Source organism: Neurospora hispaniola, assembly GCF_033458365.1.
Source record: "Neurospora hispaniola strain FGSC 10403 chromosome Unknown B0T23scaffold_2, whole genome shotgun sequence".
Classification (NCBI taxonomy): Eukaryota; Fungi; Ascomycota; class Sordariomycetes; order Sordariales; family Sordariaceae; genus Neurospora; species Neurospora hispaniola.
The window spans coordinates 3762205-3788766 of NW_026944407.1; the positions used below are offsets into that span (position 1 = coordinate 3762205).

A 26562-nucleotide genomic window follows, 5' to 3' on the forward strand; every position below is an offset into this window, starting at 1 on the left:
ATAAGCTCATGCCTTTCCAGGACCCTCGCCACTAACACCCTGTTCCACCTTTGGTGTAGCAAAATGTTGAAACAAATCGGGTAGGATTGTCTGCAAGTCAGTCAGTCGGCTGCTTCCAGGCTCCCACGCGCAACAACATGGGTTGAACTGCTGGACTCCAAAAGGGTTCGCAAAATGGAGTCATCGCCGCCAGCACAAGGAATGGGGGTCCCGGTCTTGCCGGTTCAAGAGCTGCCTCTAATGCGCCCCGGCAGCTGGCGGGTATGATCGGCGTTACGTAACCGGGCATGGGCGGCGTGGGCCACTAAAATTTATCAAAGGCTCCAAAGCGCCGGCGTACCGGGGGCCGAACTTTTTGTCTCCATCCCATGCTCCCCCAACGGTAGTCATCCATATCATCCGCATCCGCCACCCAAGATCCCCCGGCTTGTTTGCAGCAGTTCACGACTGGTAGGGTTCCGGCAAGCTCAACACCAAAATTTATCACACATCATGGCTTCACCGGTCCCGATCCAGCGTCTCCAGGCGCCTTTGCGGAGGTCTCTTGCGCGTGCCGCCGCCCTGTCGACTCGGTCATACGCCACCATCCCATCTGGCCCATCCAGCCAGCCGACATCGCAAGAGTCATCATCAGCTACATCCGCGTCCGCGCCCGCAACCAAGCCGCGCCCGACCTACTTTAAGGACACCACTCTCGCTTCCCTCGACGACTTTATCGCAAGCCAATCGTCAGCCGCTCCTCTCGCACCCAGCGAAGCTTACACCCTGCGCACAGCCGAAGTCGGACCCGCCGGCAAGAAGCGTACCATCACCCGCTTGCCTGAATGGCTCAAGACACCTATCCCGAGTGCTGGCGCGAACCCCGAATTTGCCAAGATCAAGGCCGACCTGCGCGGTCTCAATCTTCACACAGTATGCGAGGAGGCTAGGTGTCCCAACATCGGCGAATGCTGGGGCGGCTCTAACAAGGCCGCCGCGACGGCCACCATCATGCTCATGGGCGACACCTGCACCCGTGGCTGCCGCTTCTGCAGCGTCAAGACAAGCCGCAAGCCGCCTCCGCTGGATCCTCACGAGCCCGAAAACACCGCTGAGGCTCTGGCCCGCTGGGGTCTCGGCTATGTTGTGCTGACGAGTGTCGACCGTGACGATCTGGCCGATGGTGGTGCCCGGCACTTTGCAGAGACGATCCGCCGGATCAAGCAAAAGAAGCCGACCCTGCTTGTCGAGGCCTTGACCGGTGACTTTGCTGGTGACTTGGACATGGTCAAGATTGTGGCGGAGAGCGGACTGGATGTGTATGCGCATAACGTTGAGACTGTTGAGAACTTGACGCCTTACGTGCGTGATCGCCGTGCCACATTCCGCCAGAGTTTGAAGGTGTTGGAACACGTTAAGAAGGTCCGGGGTAAGGAAGGCATTATCACCAAGACCAGCATCATGCTTGGTCTGGGGGAGACTGAGGAGGAGCTCTGGGAGGCTTTGAGGGGTAAGTCATATCAATTGCGCTTGCCCATTTGATGGATGCTGACCATGATGTTGCTTTGTAGAATTGAGGAAGGTCGACGTCGATGTCGTTACCTTTGGACAGTACATGCGCCCAACCAAGAGACATCTCGCGGTCGAGAAGTACATCACTCCCGACGAGTTCGAGCTCTGGAGGCAGCGTGCCCTTGACATGGGCTTCCTGTACTGCGCTAGTGGTCCTCTGGTCCGTTCTTCATACAAAGCCGGCGAGGCTTTCATCGAGAACGTCTTGAGAAAGCGCTCCGGCGAGAAGGCTGTCTCTGAGGCTCTTGGTCAGGCGGTTGCCGCCGAGGAGGCGACTAGCATCCAGTCCTCTTGAGGCAGCTTATGTTAGATGTGGTTTGCGGAGCGTGTTTCAACATTTATAATCGGGATCTAGGCTTTCACAGCTATCCTGTGGCGGGCAAAATAACAGACGGATGACGGATCGGTTATTAGGCACCTTGGGGGTTGCATGCGGTTTGGCGTTAGGGGAGATTCGTTCTTTCGGTTACTTTGAAAAAGACATTCATTCATTTGCCGTGTCTGAATATAATATTGTAACAACAATTCTACACAGCGGGCATCGGGAGAGAGATTCCCATGTCCAAAAGGATGCATCATACAACCTCCCTCTGCCCACTAAAAAGCTTTTGAAGCACTCCTCATCGTGCGATCACTTACTTATACGGGTATCTCAAAAACCCTGCGTACAGTGATGCTTTCTTACCAACACGATGACCCGAGCCCATCTGGGTTTTGAAAAGAGTTTATTCGCCTCTGGGCGTACCGACACCATCTCCAAACCACAACAAACCTCTGGGTTCCTTGTAGCCATGCTCTCTTTTACCAAGAGGCCTTCTTGACACCCGGAATGTTACCCATCAGGGCATTCATCCGGAAATTGTACTGTTTGCGATCCAACGGTGTTAGCAAGTCGCGCGCCTTTGCAGGTTTTCATCATTCCCATGCGGAGCTCAGCTCTTAGCACACCACTCCTCCTTCGAAGCAACCGATAGCGACGTACTCTTGTCATCTTGAAGTCCCTCAAGATACCTCGACTCTTTCCACCAAGGATGCAGCGGTTCCGGATCTGCGTCGGCCTGGTGTAGGCATGCATCTGGGTGAGCTGGAGCTGGGCGACGGCCCTGGTACGGGCAGGGAGGGTGGTGTTGCGGATAACGTAGCGCAGGGCTTGTCTGTATTAAAAAGTAAGAAGTCGTTAGATCGTATGTTCTTGTCATAGTCGCAAATAAGGATCGCAAGGCGCAGGTAGGTACCTCTCAGGCTCGGCCTCCAAAAAGGCCTTGCGCTTGGAGTGGTCACGAAGGACCCGGACGTTGGTGAAGCACCCGAGGTCGAGCTTCTTGGCACGAAACATGGACATTTTGGCGGTTTGATGTTCCGGGGTAGACTGGCGGGCTGGTCGGAGGTGGGCGTCAAGAACGGCGGATCGAGGCGCGTAAAGCGATATCACAGGTACTGCAGTCGTTGCTTCCCTCCGGCGTCGTCGCCCGCTAGCCGCAGTCACTCTCCCCGGCTCCCACGGCGGTCAGTGGCCTGTGCGCTTGCTGTCCAGCCCTGCCGCGCGCGGAACGGCAAATTCTGCCGGGCGGTGTCATTTTTGTCGCAGGTTGCAAGCGCCAAACCAAGCAGCAACAAACACTTTGCCAGGTGTGCCAGTCGCACACCAGCTGAACGGCACTTTTCCTACGGGGCTCCACTCAAACTCTCAAGCTTGCAGCTCGTGCACAGGCCACATCTCAGCCTATTTAAGTCTGGCCTCCCCTCCCAAGTTTTTACCTGGTTTTTTTTCTCTTTTTTTTCTTTAGCTCTCTTTGCCTTTTGGCTTAGATCAAGTGTAGTATCTGTTCTTTTCAGTTTAATCTCTGAAACTGCTCTACGGAGTAGAATCGTGATTATTCTAATTTTTGCAACTCGGTCGGTATCCCTCTGGGCTTGCCTATGGTTACCGACCACTGTGTCCCTGGTATTACACTGCCTCCAGGCGACGCGAACTCAACACTACTACTTGCTTTGTGCTCATCTTTACTTTTTCGTTGCAATCTCTGGCTACAGGCTGGGGGTGTGAGGAAGAAGGATTGTTCTGGATGGTTGACTGAGTGGTGCCTTTGGAATCATTATTCCACCTACCAAAGGGAGATGTAGTTGTCGTGTGCGAAACGAGTGTTAAGTTCACCCGTACCTTACCGAATACGTTGTTCACGGGTTGCAAAAGTTGATGCCTGCCGTTCGCATGTGACAACCACATCCACCAACACTTTCGTACGTTCGACGACCCCCTTCACCAATGCCTTTGATGATCGCCGGTGTTTGGCGGTATTCAATTAATCAGTAGTCTACGGACGGTTGCTCTCATTTACAGCAACCTTGAGCTTGCCAAAGGAAACACCCGCATGCTGAAGCTGCTTTCGGTTTGGGTTCGGTTGTTTACCAGTGAACATGTTTGTCAAGCAGGTTATCTCTACATAATGGGATGAGGAAGGTCTGAATGAGATGGGCAAGATGCTCTACAGTATGTCAACACCTTGACGGTTGCAATGTCATTACGGTTTGGCCATTCATCTGAAGAGAAGGGGTCGAGTGTCTCGTTCGTTGTCTGTTTACCTTCTCCTGTTCACTCGTTAGTATCATCCCCTCCCGTACTCCGCCTCCGCCTATCTCGTTCTGTGCCAGAGAAGGGAAGAACAACTGCTGGGCTCCTTCCGTCCCATCTTCAACCGCTTCCGTGGCCTTCGAGTTTCTTCGCGATTCTCCAAGCAACGAAGTGTTCAAATACTCCTCGACGCGATCAGCGTTCTAAGCTATCCTTCCTCTCGCTTGCAACCGTCTTTGACTCCTCCACAACAACACATCCAGGAAACTTAACGACTTTCCAACATACAAGATGTTTCGTCGCCGTTGGTCAGGCCTTCCGGCTGAACCAAAGTTCGCCCCAGATCTCAAGGAGCTCAGGTTCGTGATAATCTGCCAAGTCATCCTCCCAACGACGCTCACTCTGATATATCTTGTGCGTATAGTTATTTCATCAACGAGGAAGATGAAGTTCGCTACGTGCATGACCCCGACTTCTACTTCAAGTATTTTTCGACCAAGAACACGAGGTACAACGACTGCCAGCGCTTCGCATTCGACCGTAAGTAACGAACTCCCCATTTCTGACAATTATTCGAGCTGATACTGACCCAAATGTTGCAATCCAACAGAGGCAGTCAATCAAATCATCGACTCACGGCTCGAAGCCGAGGGTCTCAAGGAAGTCCTCCTCCCGCTCGGGGTTGCCAGCAAAGATGAACCTCACGTCAAAATCCGTCTCAGCGAGGATCTCTCTAGCAAGTCACGCGTCGTGATCATCTTCGGCCAGTCTAGCCAGGACTTTGGCATTCTGGCGCACCGTGTCGCTAGCGGACCGGGTGGTCTCAACAAGGGCTCGATGGTGAACATAGTCAAGACTCTCAAGCAGCAGAAGTCTTCCGCCACCGACAACACTGCCCCTGGTATCATTCTCGCCAACCCCGGTGACCTCTGGTGGTGGCCTGAAGGGAAGAAAGGGCTGAGTATATTTGCTCGTCATCAGATTCCGGGTAGCAGTCTGGTTCACTGGGGCTGGCACCATGATCCAGCGAGGAACAGCATTTCGGAGAATGCCAATCCGACGGAGCATCTCAAGTATATCTTTGAGAAGGTGGTGCCGCAGTTCGTCAACGACAAGGCCAAGATCGATGTCATCGCGCTTGGTGACATGTCGGACGAGGTGGAGCAGTATCTCGACAATGACGATGTTTGGGCGAAGATCGGATACAGGCTGAACGCTCTTGTGGTGCTGGGTGGCTTTTATGATATGCGCAAGGCAAACTGTCAGGGCTTTAAGAAGTTCATGGATCAGGTATGTTGCGCCTTTTCCTTCTAACTAGGCCTTTGATCCAGTATCAATGACCCAGCTAACAAACACTCTTCCACACAGCGTGGGCGCGCCTACATAATGAATCAGGACCCCCTTGACACCCTTATTGCTGGCCCCGAGGGCGGCAGCCGCGCCGTCACCGGCTATGTCGGCTACGGTTGCCCTACCTACAGTGTCGGCCCGAACGCCTTCATCATGGAGCTTGTGCTCGTCGAGGCCGGTTCAGCGGTCTTGAAGTGGCTACAGGAGGTCGCTCTGGACAAGGATTACGTCAATGAGAGAGTTCACATCTTCTTCCCGGAGGAAGAGGAGGATGACGGTAAATGGCCAGAATGGGATAAGGACGACGACGATGAGTCTAAGGGGTCCAAGAAAATCAAGGAACAAGACCATGAAGAGACCAAGAGGATCCAAGTCAGAGTCCAGAGAGATGCCCAGCCTGCCAAGATGGATGAATGCGAGGGTATCGACGAGGAGTTAGTCAAGGAGATTGCCAAGAGAGAAAAGATGGCGGATGGCAATGCTGACTCAGAGGAGGAGACCTAAGACACCGTGACCTTCTGGAAACCCAAGGCTGGTGGTTCCTCGCAGGAAGATCAGTCAAGGAGTCGAGTACTATCTTCCTGACTACAACGATGAGTGGGACGGGGTTGCTACACCCATTTAAAAGGGGAAACGTGATCATGGTCCTCTCAAGGCATTACATTATTTCTGGCACCACAGGGCAGTGGCTGAATCAAGACCATCTACCAATTACTCAGAGGTAGCCTAATTTTCAGGAGTTTCGAATCGATAGATAGCCGAATTCACATAATCTCCTTGCGATGAGTTTATCCAACAATCGTGAATTTGGGCAAGGAGTGCTGTATCCTGCCTTGCCCTCATAGTACTAAGCTTCCGTTATACGTACAATGCTTGAAGCAAACTACCGAACATACAATCATACATACTACAACACCAACAAGAGAGTAGCTGCTCTGTGCCCATTTGTCCTGTGCTCCTTTTCACTAATGCATTTCAAGATACAGTCCCGGTCACACTCACTGATCAACAAGCTGGTGAACCGAGTGGGAGGCTGCTTCGAGGCCACCCCAAAATCCATCCATCCCAAATCCACCACATCCTTCCCAGCCATCCAGGGATCTAGGCCTGCAAAAATGACAAAAACCCCCTATTCCCCGTTGGCAACTCCTCCAACAAATCCGCCGCCCTCCTCTGTCTCTCGGCAATAACCTTCTCCTCCGCCGCCCACCTATTCAAATCCTCCTGCTTGTGTTCTCCCTGTCCCCAGAAGCTCCACCAACTCGTTTTGGTTTGCTTGTCGAGGTCCGGATTCCTTTCCAGCTCCTCTTTCTTAGCTTTCTCGTCTCTCGCCAGCCTCGAAACCATCATCGTCCAGTTCTCTAAACCTGCAGCCAGACACTCGCGGCATGTTAGTCTGGCGGCCATGGCAGACTGTTTGTTGCTTAGACCGCGGAGTTGTTCTTCGGCGATGTCGACTGCTTCGCGAGTCCAGCCTAGGCCTTCTTCGCGGTGGGAATGAGCAGTTGTGGCCGAAGTGTTGTTGTTGGTGGTGGTAGGCTTGGCAGTGTACATGATCTCCCCGATATGCAGACTCAGCGCGGCCTCCTCACATCGTTCCTTGGCATCGCGCAAAGGGGGGAGGGTGCCGTCCTCAGGCGGGTCGGGGTAAGGAGGTTCCTTGAGGAGGGCTAGAACGGCGCCGGCCCAGGTTTGTTTCTTTTGTGGAAGGGGTGGGATGCGGCGCGGGTCGGAAGCCGGAAGAGCCTTGCGCGCTTGGAGGATGGAGACGAGCATGGGAAGCGCGGAGGAGACGTCGCCGTTGCGGGCGCGGAAAGTGGCGAGCGCAGTAAGGGATTGCAGGAGGTTGGACGAGGGATGGTGGCCGGCGGCGTCGATGAGGGTGTAACTTTTGGTGTCCAGGGGGTAACGGCCGCCGGTGAGGAGAGCTTGCTCGCTAGCGGCGAGGTGGACGGCGTCTTCGAGGATGATGTTGGCGGGTCCCGTGATCTGCTTGAATTCAAGCCAGGTGGCGTAGGCGAGACCGGCTTCCATGCGCTGTCGGTTGGTAAGACCTTCGGTGCAGAGGATACGCATGTAGATCTCGTTGGGCGACTCGAAGGTCGGCACGCAGTCGTCCTCTTTGGGCGGTCGGTAGTTCTCGTTGGGGAGGGGGCGCGGGTTGGGGTTGGAGGGACCGATCACGTAGTCGTTCGGGATGGTGAGGTTTTGGGTTTTGTCGGTTACCCACTTCTCGACGTTCTCTGCGGCCTTTGCGTACAACATCATGGCTTCGTAGTAGCCCCGTCTCCAGTTCTCAGACATGGAGCTGATGTCCTTGGTGCCTTTTGGCCTGTCGGACGGCGCATCCTTCAGTCCCTTGCCGTCAATGTTGGGATCCTCCAACCGGTCTACCACGCTCTTGATCCAATTCGTCACATGAACCCAGTCGGTTGTGCGGGACGGGTCGGTCTGGTCTCGCTCGCAGAAGGCTCCGCGGAAGAAAATCCGACTAAGCATGCTCCATTCGTGTGGTGATGGATATCGGGCTTCGAGAGTTTCCTGGACAAGGGCGAATGCTATGGCGAAGCAACAAGCGCCAGCCATCCAGAAGTATGAGGTGATCTTTATTCCCTGCTTGATGTCGTATTTGAGTCGCGCCTTGCGCTCGGTCGTCAGGTAGCGATATTGTTGAGTGGTCACGGGCACATTGAGGAAGCCGAGTTGGGGTCTTGTTTGAACTCCCACGCGAAGTGATGCGCTCTGTGTAAAGAATCGGGTGGTCGTCGAGTGTATCGCCGGGGAGCATGGCCGGGCCAAGTGCCCGCGAGGGAGAAGGAGTCGCGGGCGCATTGCGAGACGAAAGCTCGAGAGCTCAGGAAGAGAGGCGGAGAAGGAGGTTCAGAAGTTGCAACCTCAAGTGCAACAATTGAGGTGTCCTGATGTAAAATCTCGTGGTCTGTTCACATCAGTGCATGTTGCCTATATTGGCGTGGTCTGGCACTGCTACAATGCCGTCAATCGACTTTGCTCAGAACCTTTTTTTTTTATTCTTTTTTACTATTTTGTTTCGAGACCAAAATGCAGAGTGACAATTCCCTCTCAAAATGTTCATTCCGTCGTTGGTCGTTTCCTGAGCGAGCCTGCGATCCCCGGCCCCTTCAGTTGTTCAGTGGGGCCTCCCCCGCATGGTACACAGGTGCTGGACGAATGATGTCGTCAAGCAGGCAGCGCAGCTTCACTTGGAGCTTGGGCCCACCGTGATCTCGGGTTCCACTCTAGTCGGATCGGCTCCATCTTTCTTTCTTTCTTTTCGGTCAACTTGCAAGAGGGTGTGGATGGTTCGCTTCATCACAAGACTCGCTGACAATGTGAGCTTCGCGATCTACAACCTTCATCTCGGACTTATGAAGAAAACGCCCACGGGTGCTCATACCGTTACACTAGAAGCCATCTATGCTATCATGTGGGGTCATGCCCAAGAAACAAGGGCGGGCATTCAGCTAGAACCAGAGAGGGAGACAACATCCAACGAAGCCTCCAAGATATCATCAGATTATAGGCTGCCTTGGCAGGGCTTGCTAGGCAGTCTGGCGTCATGGGCTCGCGCTGTCATGTACGATGAAGTATAACAATCGCGGCGGTATCTATTGTTTTATGTCGCTTATTTCCCTGCGTACAGCAATTTTATCACAGTCGTAAAGGCGGGTGTCTCCCGTCGCGGCTTCCTTCGAGTGATGGAGTGACTGCTCAGTTCCAAGTCACTCGGGAGCCTAGTCTAAGGGAACGAAAAGCTCATATTGTCTGAGTCGTTCTGGAGCCTCTCTCGTCGAATTGAGATTCAGCTGTTTTGGGTTCAAACCCTACGACCACAACAACGACAACCTTCAGCCCTAAAACCAACAGCGGAGACAAGTTTGGTGGAGTAAACGATCAGAAGCCGGGATCCCCGATCCAAACCTCAGCATCTCCGGATCCGTACACGACCATGGTTTCCTTCCCACAGTGGACCACCCACCCCATCCCTGGCGTATCGCTCTCCGCCGGCGGTCTCCTAGCTCTCGCCGACCTCAGCACTGTTGCCCAGCGCACCGCCATCACCGGCGGCTCCAGCTGGCTCGACAGCCTGCTCCTTGCTCCGGGTCTACACTACCAGCAAGCTGCCGATGAACTCGCCAAGTGGTCCGCATCCAGCGCTACCGCCATTGTCGATGCCGGGGTTGGGGCGGAGCCCGGGGCTAGTACAACCAGAGGAAACGGCAGCGAAGAAACTAGGAGTTTGGCGCCGACGACCTTCCGCATCAACAATGCTGCCACGTTATTGTACCTTCAAAAGATTGCTCGCCCAGGACAAACGGTCACTTTGGACGTTGGTACTATTCAGGCTATCAGACAGCGGTTACGCATCCGGAGGTCGGAGAGCGGCTTGCATGCCACGATTTGGGCGGAGGATGACTTGCCTGATCTGGGCTGGTTGTCGCATGTTTTATATCTAATCAGTCCGCTATTGACGATAATTGCTATCGTGCTGGTTATTTTGTTCCAGGATTGTGAGTACACTTTTTCTTTTAATTTTAAATTTTTTTTTTTTTTTTTTTTTTTTTTTTTCCACATTTTCCCTCCCCCTTTGACTTACAATCCAACGGCCTGAACTTACAAGTAAACAGGGTGGACCCTGGCCTCTCTTTTAGCTCTAATGGTCTCCCGCATCCTCAACATCTACATTATCAAACAGCGCTCCAAATCCCGTCCCATTTCTTCTCCCCCGTTTCCCTTCCACCCTTTCCACCCCTCTCCATCCTCAGGCTCAGACCACCACGAACCCAACCCCATAACCTCCCTCCTCATTTCTCTCGGCTCCGACTCTCCCAGCCACCCCTCCACCTGCTCCATCCGCCTCCGAGGGCTCTCAGAAGACCTCTACGCTATAACCGCCACCGCCTGGCTACGCGCCAAGACCCATGCGGAGGGCTACCTCGAGGCGACGGCAAAGGTTCTGGTGTACATGGTCGCTGCTTTTTCAGGAAACATGACGCAGGTCGGGGCGATGATCATGATGGTCTTGTTGCTGGCTACGGCGGGATTGTTGGCGTTGAGTAATGCCAATGCGAAGATGTTTAGAGTTAATGGACGGGTAGTGGTGGGGGAGGGGGATAGGGTACTTTTGGGGGGAGAGGAAACCGGTGATGGGAAAGGGAAAGGTAAAGGTAAAGGGATGACGGCTGGTGGTGGTGAGGTGCTGCAACGACAACGGCGGAGGACGGGTGGGTTGGGGCTGGGGGTGTATCCTGTTGCGGGTGAAGGGGATGGAGCTGTTGGATATGGGAATGGGATGGACAATGTGATTGATGCGTGGCCAAGCACAAGTGGCACGGAAGGAAGGGGTTCTGCTGCTTCGGATCCTAATTGGGCTGAAAAGGGCCAGGCTGGTGGTGGTGATTATGGTGGCATGTGACTGGTTTCCGGTGAGACTCGGGCGTTTCATCATGACAACTGTTTATATTTGTTAAGCGTGGCGTTTTGCTGGAAGGCATTTGGAAGCTGAACGTTGTTCGACCTTGAATGAAAAGAAAGGCATCGTCGTATACGGTCCTCTACTAGTGAAGGATCACCAGTAGAACCGTGAATCCTGGTATGTGAGACAATCCGGTACAACAGTCGACGCTGAATATCTATATTGAGGGGTATCTGCGACATATACAGAATCTTCTAGATATCTGTGTACGGATATGGCGAACCCACCCTGACTATGCCGGTTCTCATTTACCCCTGATGAGTTGACCATAGCCAGACCGGGTTCAGAAACGATCTCGATCAGTCATGCAGCGTCGGAATCATCCTCAACGTGCTCACCAACTGATCCACCCCTAAACATCATCTCATTCCTTCTCCTCATACTCTTTCTCTGCCAAGGCCTGCTGGAATGTCGCGATAGCATTCTCCAAAGCCTGCTGACTGAACCCAGTCGAGTTCACCAACTCATCAACCCTCGTCGGGCTCCTCAGATCAGCCTCAAGCTGCGTCGTAACCGTATAAGCGCGTTCCGCCTGGTTAGGCTTGACAATCGTCGATGTCTTGGTCGGCTTATTCCCGCCCTTGGCCTCAAAGGGCGAGACAAACACCAAATTTGTCACGGCAGCATTAAGGTTCGTCAACTCCACTGGGGCCTTGTTATCTACCACATCCCACTTCATGATCTGGCCCTTGGGGTGGCCCGTCAGGAGCGTCGTGCCGTCGTAGCTAAAAGCCAAGCAAGACGCCGGGCCAGCACCAGTAGGCTGTGTCGCGCCAAACGGCTGCGAGATCTGCATGACCGTTGCCGCGTCCTCGGACTGTGCGCCCAGCAGCGCCTTGCTGTCGCCCTTGAAGAACTCGGCCATGTACAGCGACGAGTCCTCGCACCCGACGATGATGGCGCGCCCGGCCGGGTCTAGAGACATGCACAAGGGAGAAGTGGGGAACAAGAGGGTGCGCAGTGCGTCACCGGTTTGGTAGTTCCAGATGATGCAGGACTTGTCTTTGCTGGCGGATACACAGAGGTTGGTGTCGTAAGAAACGGAGGCGTTGACGGAGAGGGCGGTGATGGCGGCGCGGTGGTTGGAGAGGCTGCGCTCTGGCTCGTGTTCGGCAGATGAAGGGGTGAGCTCGAGTAGTGAGGAGAGGGACCACACGTGGATGTCTGAGTCGTCGGAGCCTGTCAGGACGTGGAAGGGCGTGGCTATCACGCAGGAGACTGCTTGGACGTGGCGCGCTGGGGTTGAGACTAAGCGGCCGGTGGATGTCTGATAGGCAAGGGATATTATTAGTGTCTTGTATGAGGGAGAATTACTCTTTCGTTTCTCTTGTAGCGTACCTCCCAAAGCATGAGCCGACCTTCTGCTGTGCCCAGAACGAGGACGTCACCAGCCAAAGTCAAGCACCGAATTCTTTCGGGGAAGGCCACAAAGGCCTCCTGGTTGCCGCGTATCCTTGAGTAAACATGGACATAGGCTTTATTCTCTTGAGCAGCGTAGACGTGTGAGTCGCTGACGGCAACGCAGTTCACCGGCGCCGAGCTCTTCTTGAAGTTGTACTTGACTGAGTAGGTAGGGCTCAGAGTGTGGCCGTAGATGCCCACGTCCTTGGCGATGGACGTGTTGGAGCTCAGAGGAGCGCCGCAGATGGCCGAAACGAATTCTTCCGACAGCATGTTTTCTTTTTTTTTCCTTTTTCCTTGCTGGGCTGATAAATGTGGCTTGCCTATCTCTTCCTCTCTGCTCTCTTCTTCCGTAGGTCAGGACCTTGTCCCGATTTGACCTTTTCGGGCCCTTTTTGGAAGCAGCCGCGGAATGCGACAGGCGTGGCAGACGCGTGACTTTTGCTGTAAGTGCAGAGATGTGCTGTGAATCCTGACGAAAACGCAGGTCGACGAAAGGTATGTTTCCTCTTCCGTCCTTCTTTGGTGGATGTCGTGTGCAGTGATTGGTACAACACAAAATTTGATGTTACCGTCCTCACGCCGGTGGATAAGATCCGGATTCTGAAACGGGGTGTTGACTGGTTGATCTGATGCAAGGAATCCCGAAGAACTTCAGGATCCTGCAGGTCTTCAAAATACGCTGTATTTCAGATGTGCTTCTTCCTCCCAAGCACCAATGGTGGTGTTGTCAAGATGTGATGTGGTGAGATTCTCATGAAATTTTGAATTTTGTAATGACGGCGTACGGTATGCACGACAATGGAGTTAAGACGCCAAGATCGCCAAGCATTCGAGCGAGAACGGGGCCAGGGCAGGGCGGGAGCTTGGACCCCGATGCAAGTCATTCAATTCAAACAGTCTCCCGCAAAATTCACCCCTGCCATTGTTCATCATGCGCTGCGACTCTTGTTGTCACTGTGCATCAATATACTACTTTATCTACCGGTATTAAGTATCCTGCCGTCAACCTTTCAGCCGCAATAAATACTATATCCATCACGAGGTGCCATTGTTTCTCTCTTGTCTGTTTTCCCCTGCGCAAATCTCGCGGTTGTTCCTGAGCTCAGATGCGGTTTGTGAGCAATTGGAGGCCAACAAAGGGCAAGGGAATCCAAGATAGTACCACACCACCTTGCCAAGGTAGTTCCCCTCAATCCTCTAGTTTATTTTTATTTTTTCCCCCACTGCGTCTGTCGTCACTCCAGACCCTTTCCCCTCTTTCTCAACATTCCTTTTTCTCGGCGATCCCTTCTCCATTGGTTCGCCCTCGCAAACCGATGGGATAAGGGGAAGACGACATCCGATTTATGTTGAATGATGCACACCTCATGGCTCGTAGTGGCTCTTTGCGAATCGCCTCTGCCCACCAATCCACTCACCGTCAAGTCTGGAGCAGACAAGACACTATCCGGACAGGAACAAGCCATCAACATGCCACCATGTCACGGTGAACACGAAATATTGTTCGGGAAGTGGCTGCTTCACCCTTGAATTTCCCTCGGCGACACCTATGCTAAGACGATATGGCTGGCTTGGTTGAACTGACGGGTATCCAAGACGCGGTATCTGTGTCTATCCGTCCGTGATTGATAACTTTTCATGTCTGCCGCCGACGGCCAAGTGGAAAGCTCACGCAAGAGTTCGTCGATGTGAGCTGGATACCAGTTCGTGCTACTATCTTGCCCCTGCATCGCGACCTTCACAGTACGCCTGATTACGCCTCCAATTGTTGGCCCCCATCTCCTTTCTTTTTCTTGTCCAGCTCGCTGGCCTCAATATGTCGCTGCGGACAAAATAAGCCACGACACAACGGAACATTTCCTGTTCTTGTTTTCAATGGCCGTAAGCCGGCCACAGCTCCTCCATCAAGATTCCATACCACAGCGATCTCGTGTCCGCGCTCTCAGGGCACACGCAGTGTCTTCGACATCTATATCACTGTCTCGGCTCTAGACACCTTCTCGATCCCTCGCGTGTTGGGAACCAAGGGCGCCATTCCATCCACTGTCTTACTCGAATCTGCTACGCCCTGTCGGCTTAACTGTTCTGACAGCGCCGGGTATCACCACATGAAACTCAACGTTATATAGTGTAAGTCCAACGATGATGACCCATGCTGCTCGGTACCCAAACATTCTATGCGAATGACGCTTGTCAGTTGCGGTCTTCCCCCAAAGAAAAAGCGACTGCCCCGTAACGTCATGTCCGCTTGGTTCGCGATTGCTCACCCCGACCTTTCTTGACCACTCAGTTGCTTATCTTTCTAACTTTATCTGGTAGGCCACTGTCTAGCTTGTTTCGCTGTTAGAGGCGGGATTGGAAGGACTGTTCCAAAACATTACACGGCAGACTTGGTGTATCGGCATTTCTGCTAGAACCCGGTGTCACTGTCACACTAATCACCGTTTCCCATCCACTTCCACCCAGCGCCCATACCTTCCAACACCGTACGCGCTCTTGTACGAGGCAAGCTCCCTTCGCCGTGGCAGGGATATGCCCCGGCATCATATCAACAGGCGATCAGCGCAGGGATTCATGACCACTTCACTTAACCCCAACAACGATCTGACTTGACCACGAGTTGCTCGTCCTGCGTCCTTCCTGCGACCTGCATCCTGTATTGACAAGGTGGCGGGCAGAGGTGGCAGCTAAGCTTCTGCTTCTACCCTTCGGTTGACGTCCGGTTTACTTCAAGGTTCTTCTCGTCCGGTGTCGTCAAGACAGTCCGCCACCAAACCCTTTTCGACTTCTTCCCCCGGCACAGCTATCAAAATGGAGGTTGAGACGCAGTTCAAAGACTTTAACTTCCCTGAGCTCCTGGCCCAGAGCTTGGAGGAATCCGAGGTTTTCTTTAACACCAAGTCTATGACCGCCGGTTACCCATGCCAAGGTCTCGCAACAGCGACCAACGTGGATGAGGACTATCCGTATCGAACATCAGATCAAATGACAATCCAAGGGCAGGGACCAAACCACCACCACCGCCGAACCTCCTCTCGCACTTCATCCCATTACAAATCTGTGGCCCCTCAGAGTGTCCGGCAATCGCTTCACGAGGGCACAGAGCGCAGATTGGCGGCAGGCATGCCCCGGTACCATGAGCAATTTGGGGCCGCAGACGACTCTTCTGACACCTCCAGTGATTCATCCGTAGAGATGATGCCACCTTCGATCAGAACCCGCCAGCAATCAGTGGTCACAACGACTACCTCGATCTCCGGTCGCAGCTCTTCGCCATTTTCGAGCAAGCCCCACTCCCCCTCTTCCACTTCATCGAAACCGACTCCCAACCGCCAAGGAACGTGGTTCGATGATGAGCCAGACCCGATTTCAGGATCAGAAGAGCCCGACATGGTCAACGACCGTTATATGCCCCCTCGGCCGCAAACAGCCCGTGGATTTAACGAGACGATTCTCGGCAAGGATGTGCCATCCTCTCCTAGTTCGCCGACGACACCTTTCCCCAATGCAGTCCCAGTGGCATTGCCGGTTCACTTGACTGAGAACGGGGATCGTCCGCGCACATCTTCCGGACAGTCTTGCATAGGAAAGCCTCGCATAATTGACATCCATCCGCCAGTTGTGCCCAAAAGGAAGTCATCCCTAAGACGACTCCATGTTCAGAAACCCCCAGCGGTACCGGCATTCTGTCAACAGGAAGGGCTTGCCAGCGATGCGGACAGTTTACAGGATAGCATTGTCCAGACAAGGGGTATAACGCTGCTCCCTTCTCCGACGTTACCAGTACTTTCGACACCCGGAGGCAGGACGATCATCGATGCCTCCAAAAGGCCGTCACTTGAGCTATATATAAAGAAGAAGGTTCCGCACTCGCGGACGTTGCCTCAGGAGGTTGGAGTGAGCAGGAAGGAAAGTGTGAAGGATGAACGGCCTTCGGGGGACAGCGTCCAGGATCTACGCTCACAGTTAATTTCGAAGACTTCGACTGGGCACCTTCAAGACTGGATTCGATCGCATACGGAGCCAGCGGTCGGCCGTGTTCGGGCTCCTAGTTTCGTTGCAAACAGTCCCGTGGCTGGTGTTCCCTTGCCTGCGGATGTGCTGAACACTCTGCGCATCTCAACCTCGTGTTTTCCAGAAACCACATTGCTCACCTCCAGCCTGTCCATCGAGACGATACGGACGTACTCTAGAAAGCTCAGATACCAGGTTAGAAAGCCCGGCAACAGTGTCGACGATGACGACAACGAGTCGGTCTTCACCTTCTCTAGCCTCAACGTCAAGTCACGCAAGCGCTGGAACCTTCCCAACCTAATGCAAAGCCGGCGCAACAACAAAAGATTCGCAAGCTACGCCCATGACTTGACCGGAAATACCTATCCGGAGCCGAGAGCAACCAAACCCTCTGGTGTCCCCGATTGGGCGCCCATCAAGAATATCTTCCCTACCGGCACCGACCACCTCTGCGACGCCCTCTACGCGCATCTAATCGCCTACAACTACATCGGCACCCTCTGTCCTCCCCTACCCAACATATCTTCACATGCTCCCAAAGAGGCCAACAGCGTCCGACACAACCCTTCCAGCCCGACACGCGGCTCAGACGACAACGTGCGCCGTATTCCCAGAAAAGCAGAGAGCATCCTCGGCATGAATGACGAGGCAGCAGTAAATTTCTCCTCCGGCGCGCTCTACTCTTCCAGAGACGGCGGTTTCAGCCGTCCCTTCATCGGGGACAGCGAAAAACGAGGTGTGCCAAAGGTATTGACGAGCAGCGGCAGTAGCAATGGCGCTGGTTGCGACTTGACTGCCCTAAGGGATATCCATGCCGGGTTGGCAAGGTGCATCACCCGTTTAGTTACGACGCTGAAGCTTACTACTGGGGAGGGTATGGTGGAGGGCGAAGCGCTGTCGCCAAAGGAGACGGTGACGCTGGATCCGTTCCTGTTGAGGACGCTTTGCGAGCTGGTGAGGTGCGCTGAGGAGACGACTTGTTGAAGGATTCGATTTGTATGGATAATGAGTGTGATGAAGCGGCTTCGTTGGGATGATCGTTGTGATCATTTCAGTGGCCATACTGTTCCTTTTTTACTTGCCTTATTTTATTTCCTCTTATTCACTCTCGCGAGCGTGGTTCTTGCGAGCATGGTTTATGATGGCAAGGTGTGTCGGAAAGGATACCCAATGGCTTGACGGACATGGTGACAGGATGGGCATGAGCTTTTGGACCTAAGTTACTTTGGTGGCACGTCCGGACGGAGAAGTGTAACGGCGGCAAGGTATTGTAGTGTAGTTGGGAGTACGATTAGGCTAGGCAAGTGGATGGTCTTATACATTTAAGTTCACCGTCGTGTGAAGCCGATGGTGATATGCCTTTTATTCGATAGTGTCTATTGACGCCCCGTTGGAATTCAACGAGCAGCATTTGTTTAACTTGATGAACGGGCATGTTTAATAATGACACCATCACCGCCCTGTAGGGCTGTGCTAACTCCACTGATGATCAGGGCAGTGCCATATGCCAAGGCGGGAGCTAAGTTGTGGACGTGGAGAGACTGAACAAAAATAATAGGGACCCCTAGAGTTCGGAGGGTGTGACAGAGGGTCGCCATTATGTACATGATGATCACTGAATCTCAATGGTCAATCCTCCTCACCGTCTCCATCAACTTTCGTGTCTCCCCCACAAGTCACATTTCTCCACATTCAACCTCCGTGACCCTTCGGAAACCAAGAACCATCGACATCCATTCAGGTTCCTCCTTGGCTCCTCTTTGATCTCCTCCAAAATCCTCCACATCCAGCGGCAGACCCGCCCCTGTGTTCCTCGGACTCGGCACATTGCGACATGACACGCAGCACACAACGGAGTACGCTACTTGCGAGATTCCCAATTGGTCCCCTACCATTGCCAACGATACCACGAAACAGTTCACACACTAAAGCTTACTTTAAATGCCGAGAGGCTTCGGGGGTTAGCATATCCTTCCATCAACCATAATATCTCTTAAGCCATTTCAGTTGGCTCACCCGACCCGGCCGTCAACAAACTAAACCCGACCGATCGAGGAATTTACCACAACTTGTTTGTTTCAAACAGAAACTGTCAATTACTTGTCTCACTCCCCGGAAGGAAACATGGAACAACAACAACCACAAAAAGAAGTGGCTCCTCTTCGGCCCCGTGTTGCCAATGCTTGTGAAGCTTGCAGGTTTGCTAAAGTTAAGTGTCAGGAGAGCAGTCAAGTGGGGATATGTAAAAGGTTGGTTGGTGTATGAATTTATGATGCCTTGCAATGCGGCCTTCGCCTCTTTTTTTTTTTTTTTTTTTTTTTTTTTCCCTCCTTCTTCTTCTTCGGATTGGTTCTCAGACAGCACTTTTTATAGCCGCTAACGTTTGGAATCCATCGGGTATGGTTCAGGTGCTTGGCTTCCAAACGAGAGTGTATCTTCAAGACTGGTCCCAGAAAAAGACGGCCTAGAGGGTCGAGGATGTAGGTCCTCTATTCCTTCTTTTTCCCTTAACTCACCCTTCCACACACATATAGTCAACTTCCCAAATACTCATCCAACCTAAGTATCTACCCTTTCCTGAAATTCCTTAGACATCTCCCCAAAAAGCTCTTCCCACACTTACACCCCCTTCTTCCCCTCATAGAAACGCCGACCAAAACTCCACAACAACAACCAGCAAGACCAACTCCAACTCCAAAACATCAACAACAGCTAAAACCACATCCAAAACCTCAAACCCCTCCTCCCTCCAAAAACAATCTTCCCTCTCCAGCCCACCCCCCGGTCCTTCCCGTACCTTCACCATCGACGTCCCCATCCCCACCGCCTCCGTCGACATAGCCATCAGCTTGGAATCTCTCCGTCTCAACCACGAAGGGTTTATGGATCACATTTGCCTCGATCCCAACACCGGGATCGGCTCCGAGGGAGACGACGGTACCTACGACTGCGACTATGATTATGGATCTGACGGCGAACCAGTAGGGTCGGTAGTGTCTAGCCATGCGAGCCATGCTAGCTCCTTGCCTGTGGGAGCATCAGCTGCTACACCGGGGAGTCGTTCTACGTCTGCTTCTGGGGATGGGTTCAGGAGTGGGAAGGGGAACACCGGAATGGCAGGGCAGGGAGCGGGACTGGGCCCAGGCGGAAGCAGCAGATCCCTCGCCTCCCTCTCAGTCCAACCACAATTCAACGTCGACTCCGCTGCACGACTGTTGGACACATTCAGGAACGTCATGTTGTGGCATTTTCCCTGTGTGTTGGTTGATCATGTCGTCTACAATATCAACGAGAAGGAGGAGGTGAAGGCGGGACTGGAAGAAGCGACGGTGGCGTCCCTAGCAAGGGAGAGGCCGTTCGTGCTGCTGGCTGTGTTGGCGGCGGCGAGCAGTACGCGGACATTGCAGGGTCATAGTTTGTACGATGAGGAGTTTAGGAAGATTTTGGGGCTCAAGTTCGTGGCCGGGGGAGAGAGGAGTCTCGAGTTATTGCAGGGGTTGGCGGTTTATGTTGCTTGGTAAGGCCTTTTTTTTTCCCCTTTTTTGTCTACATGGTAATGCATCTAGTGCTTGAAACGGAAAAAGGGTAATGGTGACTAATGAGTGATCGTGCCCAGGTATCCCTTCCATCTTCGACCGAAAAACAGACAGGCGTTTCAGTATGTGCGGATGGCAGTCGATATGGTCAATGATCTGGAGCTGGATGTGGATCCTGGTGTTGATGAGCTCACTGGCCCGAGAGGTCCAAGTCCGGAAAGATTGGAGGAGATCAGAACTTATTTGGCTACGTATTATGTTGCGTCAAAGTAGGTGTCATTCACTGCCAGGCATCTCGTTACGCAGTTGACTAACTCACAATACCTAGCTTCGCAACATCATGGAACCGCACACCGTCCATGTCCTTCACTAGCTATACCTCCAAATGCTGCGACATCCTCGAGAAGTACAGCATAACTAAGGGAGACCGCATCCTCCCCTGGCTAGTTCGTCTCCAACAGCTCTGCGAAGAAACAAACGATCTACGTAAGCCGCAAAGGGGTGCGGGTGGTCTTCCACAAGCAACCGAGAGTCAGATCGAGATGATCATCAAAGGTATGGAAGCCCAACTAAACGAATGGGAAGTCAAGATGCCTTCTGATCTTCAATCAATACGTACGTTCTCAGTTTCCCCTTCACTTCCCTTCTTTCCCCTTCATTCCAGCCATATTGCCTTCATAACTGACATCCATCTTACATGTCAGCCTCAATCCGCATAACAACTCTCTTCACCCGTCTCTTCCTCACAGGCGCCCCCTTACTCAAGTTGCCCTCCGTCAAGCTTCCAGGGTTAGAGAAAGACCCCCCTTCCTTCCGGGTCGACGGGAGCCGGCTTCTCAACCTGATCCCCACCCTCCACCAGAACTACGAGTACTTTTTGTCACTTTCGGCACACGAAATCAACGCCTTCTCCATGATCGGCTGGGGGTGTCTCATTTTGAGCACCATCTTGGGGTTCCGCATGAGTTTCCCCATCATGTTTTGTCCTGAATGGGATGATTATGCGGCGAGGAGGGTGGTGAAGTTTGGAGGGTTTTTGGATCGGTTATGTCGATTGGGTACTTCTATCTCGTCAACCTCTGAAAAGATGGATAAAGATAGTAGGAATGGCCTCACCCCGGCGACGATACCGACAACTACGGGGATGGATGTGTTGAGTGCCAGCAAGGTTGTCTTTGCGGTGGTGAACAGGAAGTTTAGGAATCGAGTTGCGAGGATGGAGGGGGCTGGCATGGGTAGAGGGAAGGACAAGGATACGAGAATGGGCGATGTTGGTGTTGTTGTGGGTGTGGGTGTTTGTCCTGTCACTGGGAAGGCGGTTGGTGAGGAAGGGAATCCTCATAATCATGTCCCTTTGAAGCAGGGGGAGCAGCATCAATTACACCCTCAACAATCACCACAAACTCAGCAGCAACAGTACGACCAGTATCGACACCTCCAAACTCCAACACTACCAACACAGTCCACCACCACCAACCACCAGCATTCCCAAAGTCAACAAGAAGTCCTAGACATCCGCATGGACCATTTCTGCCCCATGATCCCTCTCGAAATAGACAGCCTACAGGGACAAGCAACCATGCCTACCCTACACATCCCCTCAACAAACGTGTCCGGATGTCCAATGATGGACGGCAGTTTGGAGCCCTATTACCCCTATTGGAACGAGACGTTTGCTTTTAACTCTACATTTACTGGGTTCGGGGGGAGTCCGAGTGTGAATAGTCTTGGTAGTAGTGGTAGTGGTGGTAGTATTGATACGACAAGGAATGAGATTGCAAGTGAACAACAGACCTCGGTTGAGGGGAGTGGTAGTGTGCCGCCGGGGGCAATGCCGGGGATGGGGTCGGGAACGGGTGGTATGACTATCAATATGGGGATGGGAACAGGGATGGGAATGGGGTATAATGATCTCTGGGCTGCGATGACTATGGACTGGGCTGCTGATGGTGGTGTTGAAGATTGGACTTGAGCGAAAGGTTTTGCTTGCACAATGACTGATGAATTGTTGGATCTATTCTTTTATTCTTTGTTTTCATGTTGATGGGAAATTTGTGCTCAACCTTGAACTGTCCGTGAGAGAAAATAGAGATATTGTAACGATGAGAAGAGACAGTAACACTTGACCTGTGACAGGAAGCTCGAAACACGCAAGTCTGGGGAAACCAAGCACCGTCGCCTACACACGTATCCTTAAGCTCAGGTTTGTGATACCATTCACAGAGAGGCCAATCCATCCCCCAGATACCATGGATGATACCGCCATGCTTCTGCGTACTTACCTACGTACTCTATACGTCCCTATCTGCCTAGCCAAAATTCAGAATCTATTCAAACCCATTCTACATGATTTCGACGACTCCGAACGGATAAGTCTACGACATGTGATTTTTTTCTTCACGCAGGTAGCTCAATCGGGCTCAACCACTACATATCGCCGTGCCTCCTGTTGGTTTCCTTCCCCTGTGCCCGAGTAAGAGTCTGGCTGGCCGCAGTTCGCATGAGCCGGTGAAGTTTTTTGCGCGCTTGTGGGATGCGCATGTGGAAGGTAGTGGACGACAGAAGATAACGCGTTTGGTTCTGCGCATTGGCAGGTATGTGGAGGTGGTCTTTCTATCTTTTTTTTTTCCCTTTCCTTTCTTCCCTTCTTTTTTTTCTTTTTTTTTTTTTTTTTTTTTCAATCCCAGTGGACTGATGGACGCCAACAGAGCCCAACCGAGCGGAAGACAGACCTATCTACGTACCTTCTATGTTGATGTAATTCACTCACCTTTAATACTACTCACTTGACTCCCCTCCTGAAGTTTGTCACCCCCCATGGCTAGGTACGTTCCTTCTCTAACCGCGTGCCTCCACACATTGTCCCGTCGTGCCTGCCCGCCGGGATCAAATGTGAACCTCGGTCTGCAAGTTCGTGTAACACAATGATGATTTCACTTGATTAGGCAGGCGGAGTGCAGTGACGTCGGCCGGTCCCGTTGGAGGGACTCCGATGACCCCGCTTTGGTGGCTTTTGGTTTTCTTTCTCTTCAAAGCGAGGGTGGGTTGACGGGAGTTATCTAATAGATATCGAGAGAAAATGCCGTGTTGAGAGGGGGTTGAGTCGGCTTAGACCTGGAATCGGGAGGGTCCGGAGTGGTGGTAAGGGTGAAGTGGGAAGCAAGGTGTGCGTACACAGAGAGAGAGGTAGTTGATGGCTTCGTTCCACTTGGTATTCAAATTTCACCACTGAGCTATCAACGATGGATTCACTAGATATATAGGCGATTAGGTGAGATCACACACTCAAGCACCTTCTTTCTCCATGCAAAGACAATCACGATCCCATCTGTGGTGGTTAATAAGTAGAGGCTGATGAGCAAAAGGCAAGGCAGTGAAGCGTCATATGGTGCATTTCTGGGAGCTCCTTCCCTACCCGGACGGTCAGAGGGATGACGGAAAGAGCAATAGTGAGAATGGAATGGGAAAGAGCGAGCAGTCCACTTCCTCGGTCGTCCCTCTTCTGTCCCCACTTACAAAACACTATTCGAAGCTGAAAGTGCCTCTAACGGACTGTTCCTTCGCGGGAAACTGTGATAGCCAAAACCACCATCAATCACGCCAATTCAACTTCAAAACTCTATGTCGTCAAGCTTAGAGTTCTAGGCTGGGCTTTTCACATAGGTGTGACATTCTCAACGACTCTTCTCCCAGGAAGAGAGAGAGTGTGTGTGTAGTGGGGGGGGGGGGGTATTCTGAAAGGGTATTAGTGAGGTACTAATGTATGTCCGGAACAAAGTTTAAAGAATGCTGATGCCATGCTCACCCGCTCCGCCCGTTCACCCGTCTCACTCACTTTTCACTTGACGTGAGATAGACCACACACTGCACCGACTGTAAGCTTCTTACTGCTCCACAACCTTGAGCATGTGTGTATCAGTGTACGGCTTATAGCGGATCTTCCAGATCTCCAGATTCGATACATTTGTGACAGGGAAGGGCTCAGATGTAACTTCTGTTGTCCCGGTCGGAACTCAGCATGCTTTCTTCTAGCCGACTCGTCAGCCAACCAGGTCTCTGCTGCCCCTTCCTTCCAAGTTATCCACCGTAAAGAATATCAGAAATGCTGGACCTCGAGACGGTGACGAAGAAAGCCTTCCAAGGGGGTGCCATGGATGAACCTCGGAGCGATCAGGCTCGCAGCTGACATAGTGCGCAATCACATTTTGATGACCGGAGTTTCAGCCCATCCCATCCCATAAAATGGCCCGGAAGTATGGCTCAACACAAGCACATCAGACCATTTTTTTTTTGCCAGTCGGAACGCAGCGGCAAAGGAGAAGCAAAGGTAGATATTAGGGTAGAGATTGACGATGACACACAGTACACACATACACACACAGACGAACATAAGGAAGAGGAGTTTCTCGGTACATGGCATGCCGACCCGACCCGAGACACAGATAGGTAGTAACCAATCCCCTCCCCCATCATTTCGATTGCATGGCCGACCAAAGCAGGATCAAAAAAATTGGAGTATGATGATTCGTCTTGTTTCTTTCTTTCTTTCTTTCTTTCCAAGGAAAGGATAAGGGGAAAACGATCTTTTCCTGTCGCTTCGTTCGGTATTCAATCAGAAAGGTCTGTCCGTTTCAGCCCAGGAGCGGGATGCTGGGGTACCTGGCCTGGCACACTGAGTGGGCGGCGTCATCTTCGCTCGCCATGCCATTCATTGGCAACGCATGGATGGCTTCTCTCAAGGACCGCTGAGTTCAGTTGATCAGCGTACTCCGTGCAGCTGGGGTCTGAGGCGTGATGCAGATTTATGTAGGTTACTTATTACAGGCAGGCCCCGGAACACGCTACAACTTGGGCTGTAAATCATGCTGCTGGTTTTAAAAGTAAAATCATAGCCAGTCTGCTGTATGTGAGAATCGTGTATAGGTTCTGCCTTGTCAAATGCGTGAGGAAAAGCCGAACACCATGGCGCTTCCATCGCTTCAACGCTGACGATAGACACCGACGGGCCCGCACTGAGGTTAGAATTTGTACGTGCCACAATGCATGGTCACGGTAGTAACTTTAACCAACAGGCTTCCATTCCGGACAGAATTGGTCAGCATGGCTAATGAGGAGTGAGGGTTACACGGCTACCCCGTGGAGTTCTTGGGAGGCACGAAGCACTAGGTAGTTTTGTGGAATATAGATTGACGTACGGCCCTGCTAGCAAGCCGGTGACAAGTGTACCTAGAGTTGCAAGCTTGAACCATGCATGGTAGGGAGAGAGAGAGAGAAGGGGGGAATCGCTCTATCTCAAAAGGGGGGATCGGATGCATTATCTCCCACCGGCTTGAGGCATTGCACCGGGAAGCAACCCTGCGTTCCCCCATCATATCTATTTGGAACCTGCACGTTGATTAGGTGCCTTGGATTTTGAAGGAGGGAAGGGGATGGAAGGAGAGGTGGGATGGCTGCCAAGTTATGTCCTCCAGGAAGAATAGCACATTCTGCAATGTTGCTTTGCAATGTTGCTTGCCATAGTTCAGGCCCGGCTTTCATTCCTGATTCTCAGTAGGAGCTCGGAAGGACATAGTCGTAGCTGGGTAGAAGCTGAGGAGCGGGAAATTGGGAAGTGACTTCTTGGTGAAAGTCTAGGCAAGGCACGCGCCAAAAGACCCAATCGCACATGATGCAAGAAACGCCAAGATGGAACATGGTCCTGTAACGATGCACACGAGCCGAGAAGACAGGAATTCGTGCGTATGGTCATGCGGAGAGTGTGCTTTGTGTGTTCAAGGTGGGCGGGGAAATGGCTACGACTTATAGCAAAGGAGACTATAACACCAACGTGTTAGTCGGCGGAGGAAAGGCTGAGAATATGCCCAGATCTATATGAGAGTGACGATACCTTCACCGGTCTTCATATCCGACCTTCATCGAACACACCAACTTTGCTCTCTCCCACCCGCGCTTCCAGGTGGGAGCGTAGGAGTGAAGGGGACATAAGGGGACTATACCCTATACAGCACCAAGGCCGTCTTTGAGAGGCCTTGGCTCTGAGGGATGGTCGAGACGATGATGATGATGAGCTTCCGCATCCTTGCGCGCTCGCGCCCTGCCAAACGGGATGTGGCGTTTTTAATGAGCCGTCACTTGTCAAATTGAATTGCATCTCGGCCACTCTGGCGGCACAGGATTTCAAGTTTCGACGGCTCCCACACCTCTCTTCCACTGCCGTCCACTTCTATTCAGAAATGCTCATCGTCGATCTGGCTTTGAGGAGAAGCATATGGGAGTGAGGCTCCGAGAATTGCACAAAGACGGCAGATCCAGGGTGGCGACCACGGTTCGGCATGTCTTGACGATTCAATTGTATCCATAGAGGTAGTGGAGGTGTCCGTCGCCTGTAGCATCGAGAATCAACTGAATGTGATCAGACGTTGCCCGGATGCTCCTACCTCGCTAGGTAAAAGCTGTAGCCTTTTGAGACGAACACCCGACCGACCGACCCGGGCCCCGTAAGTAGGTCCCCACTGAAAACTAACGTGGAACCCACCATACCTGGCCCTGGTGCCCCGTGCGCACTTGAACAGGTACAGTATCCTTTTCATGGTAGAATGCCCGTGTACTAGATTGATACTGCTTCCACTTCTAGAGGTTAC

The 26562-nt window shown here is 52.5% G+C and overlaps 8 protein-coding genes across 8 annotated transcripts; 5 read left to right on the plus strand and 3 right to left on the minus strand.

Moving 5' to 3' along the window:
* The first annotated feature begins 391 nt into the window (after nt 1–391).
* On the plus strand, nt 392–1874 carry B0T23DRAFT_89682 (lipoic acid synthetase mitochondrial precursor). The gene is made up of 2 exons (XM_062841961.1): nt 392–1489; nt 1551–1874. Exons 1-2 carry the CDS (start codon nt 493–495, stop codon nt 1844–1846), a joined length of 1293 nt encoding a protein of 430 aa, XP_062695917.1. The 5' UTR covers nt 392–492; the 3' UTR covers nt 1847–1874.
* A 145-nt stretch (nt 1875–2019) lies between these two features.
* On the minus strand, nt 2020–3113 carry B0T23DRAFT_374771 (mitochondrial 37S ribosomal protein MRP2). The gene is made up of 3 exons (XM_062836869.1): nt 2787–3113; nt 2534–2705; nt 2020–2415 (listed from the first exon to the last, which is right to left on the minus strand). Exons 1-3 carry the CDS (start codon nt 2891–2893, stop codon nt 2353–2355), a joined length of 342 nt encoding a protein of 113 aa, XP_062695918.1. The 5' UTR covers nt 2894–3113; the 3' UTR covers nt 2020–2352.
* A 983-nt stretch (nt 3114–4096) lies between these two features.
* B0T23DRAFT_89705 (Arb2 domain-containing protein) lies at nt 4097–6252 on the plus strand. The gene is made up of 4 exons (XM_062841962.1): nt 4097–4482; nt 4548–4663; nt 4734–5413; nt 5492–6252. The coding sequence occupies exons 1-4, from the start codon at nt 4415–4417 to the stop codon at nt 5975–5977; spliced, it is 1350 nt and encodes a 449-aa protein (XP_062695919.1). The 5' UTR covers nt 4097–4414; the 3' UTR covers nt 5978–6252.
* An 8-nt stretch (nt 6253–6260) lies between these two features.
* On the minus strand, nt 6261–8566 carry B0T23DRAFT_374774 (uncharacterized protein). The gene has a single exon (XM_062836870.1). The coding sequence runs from the start codon at nt 8303–8305 to the stop codon at nt 6575–6577; it is 1731 nt and encodes a 576-aa protein (XP_062695920.1). The 5' UTR covers nt 8306–8566; the 3' UTR covers nt 6261–6574.
* Nucleotides 8567–8916: 350 nt separating this feature from the next.
* On the plus strand, nt 8917–10907 carry B0T23DRAFT_402757 (uncharacterized protein; the record flags this gene model as incomplete). The annotated part of the gene is made up of 3 exons (XM_062838704.1): nt 8917–9068; nt 9344–9935; nt 10188–10907. 3 exons carry the CDS (start codon nt 8917–8919, stop codon nt 10905–10907), a joined length of 1464 nt encoding a protein of 487 aa, XP_062695921.1.
* A 333-nt stretch (nt 10908–11240) lies between these two features.
* On the minus strand, nt 11241–12840 carry B0T23DRAFT_89711 (WD40 repeat-like protein). Its single transcript, XM_062841963.1, has 2 exons — nt 12306–12840; nt 11241–12234 (listed from the first exon to the last, which is right to left on the minus strand). Exons 1-2 carry the CDS (start codon nt 12639–12641, stop codon nt 11332–11334), a joined length of 1239 nt encoding a protein of 412 aa, XP_062695922.1. The 5' UTR covers nt 12642–12840; the 3' UTR covers nt 11241–11331.
* A 2342-nt stretch (nt 12841–15182) lies between these two features.
* B0T23DRAFT_402759 (uncharacterized protein) lies at nt 15183–17908 on the plus strand (the record flags this gene model as incomplete). The annotated part of the gene is made up of 3 exons (XM_062838705.1): nt 15183–17344; nt 17501–17534; nt 17879–17908. 3 exons carry the CDS (start codon nt 15183–15185, stop codon nt 17906–17908), a joined length of 2226 nt encoding a protein of 741 aa, XP_062695923.1.
* A 487-nt stretch (nt 17909–18395) lies between these two features.
* Nucleotides 18396–22032, plus strand: B0T23DRAFT_89760 (uncharacterized protein). Its single transcript, XM_062841964.1, has 6 exons — nt 18396–18634; nt 18794–18865; nt 19030–19902; nt 20002–20190; nt 20250–20536; nt 20626–22032. The coding sequence occupies exons 1-6, from the start codon at nt 18510–18512 to the stop codon at nt 21891–21893; spliced, it is 2814 nt and encodes a 937-aa protein (XP_062695924.1). The 5' UTR covers nt 18396–18509; the 3' UTR covers nt 21894–22032.
* Nucleotides 22033–26562: the final 4530 nt, after the last annotated feature.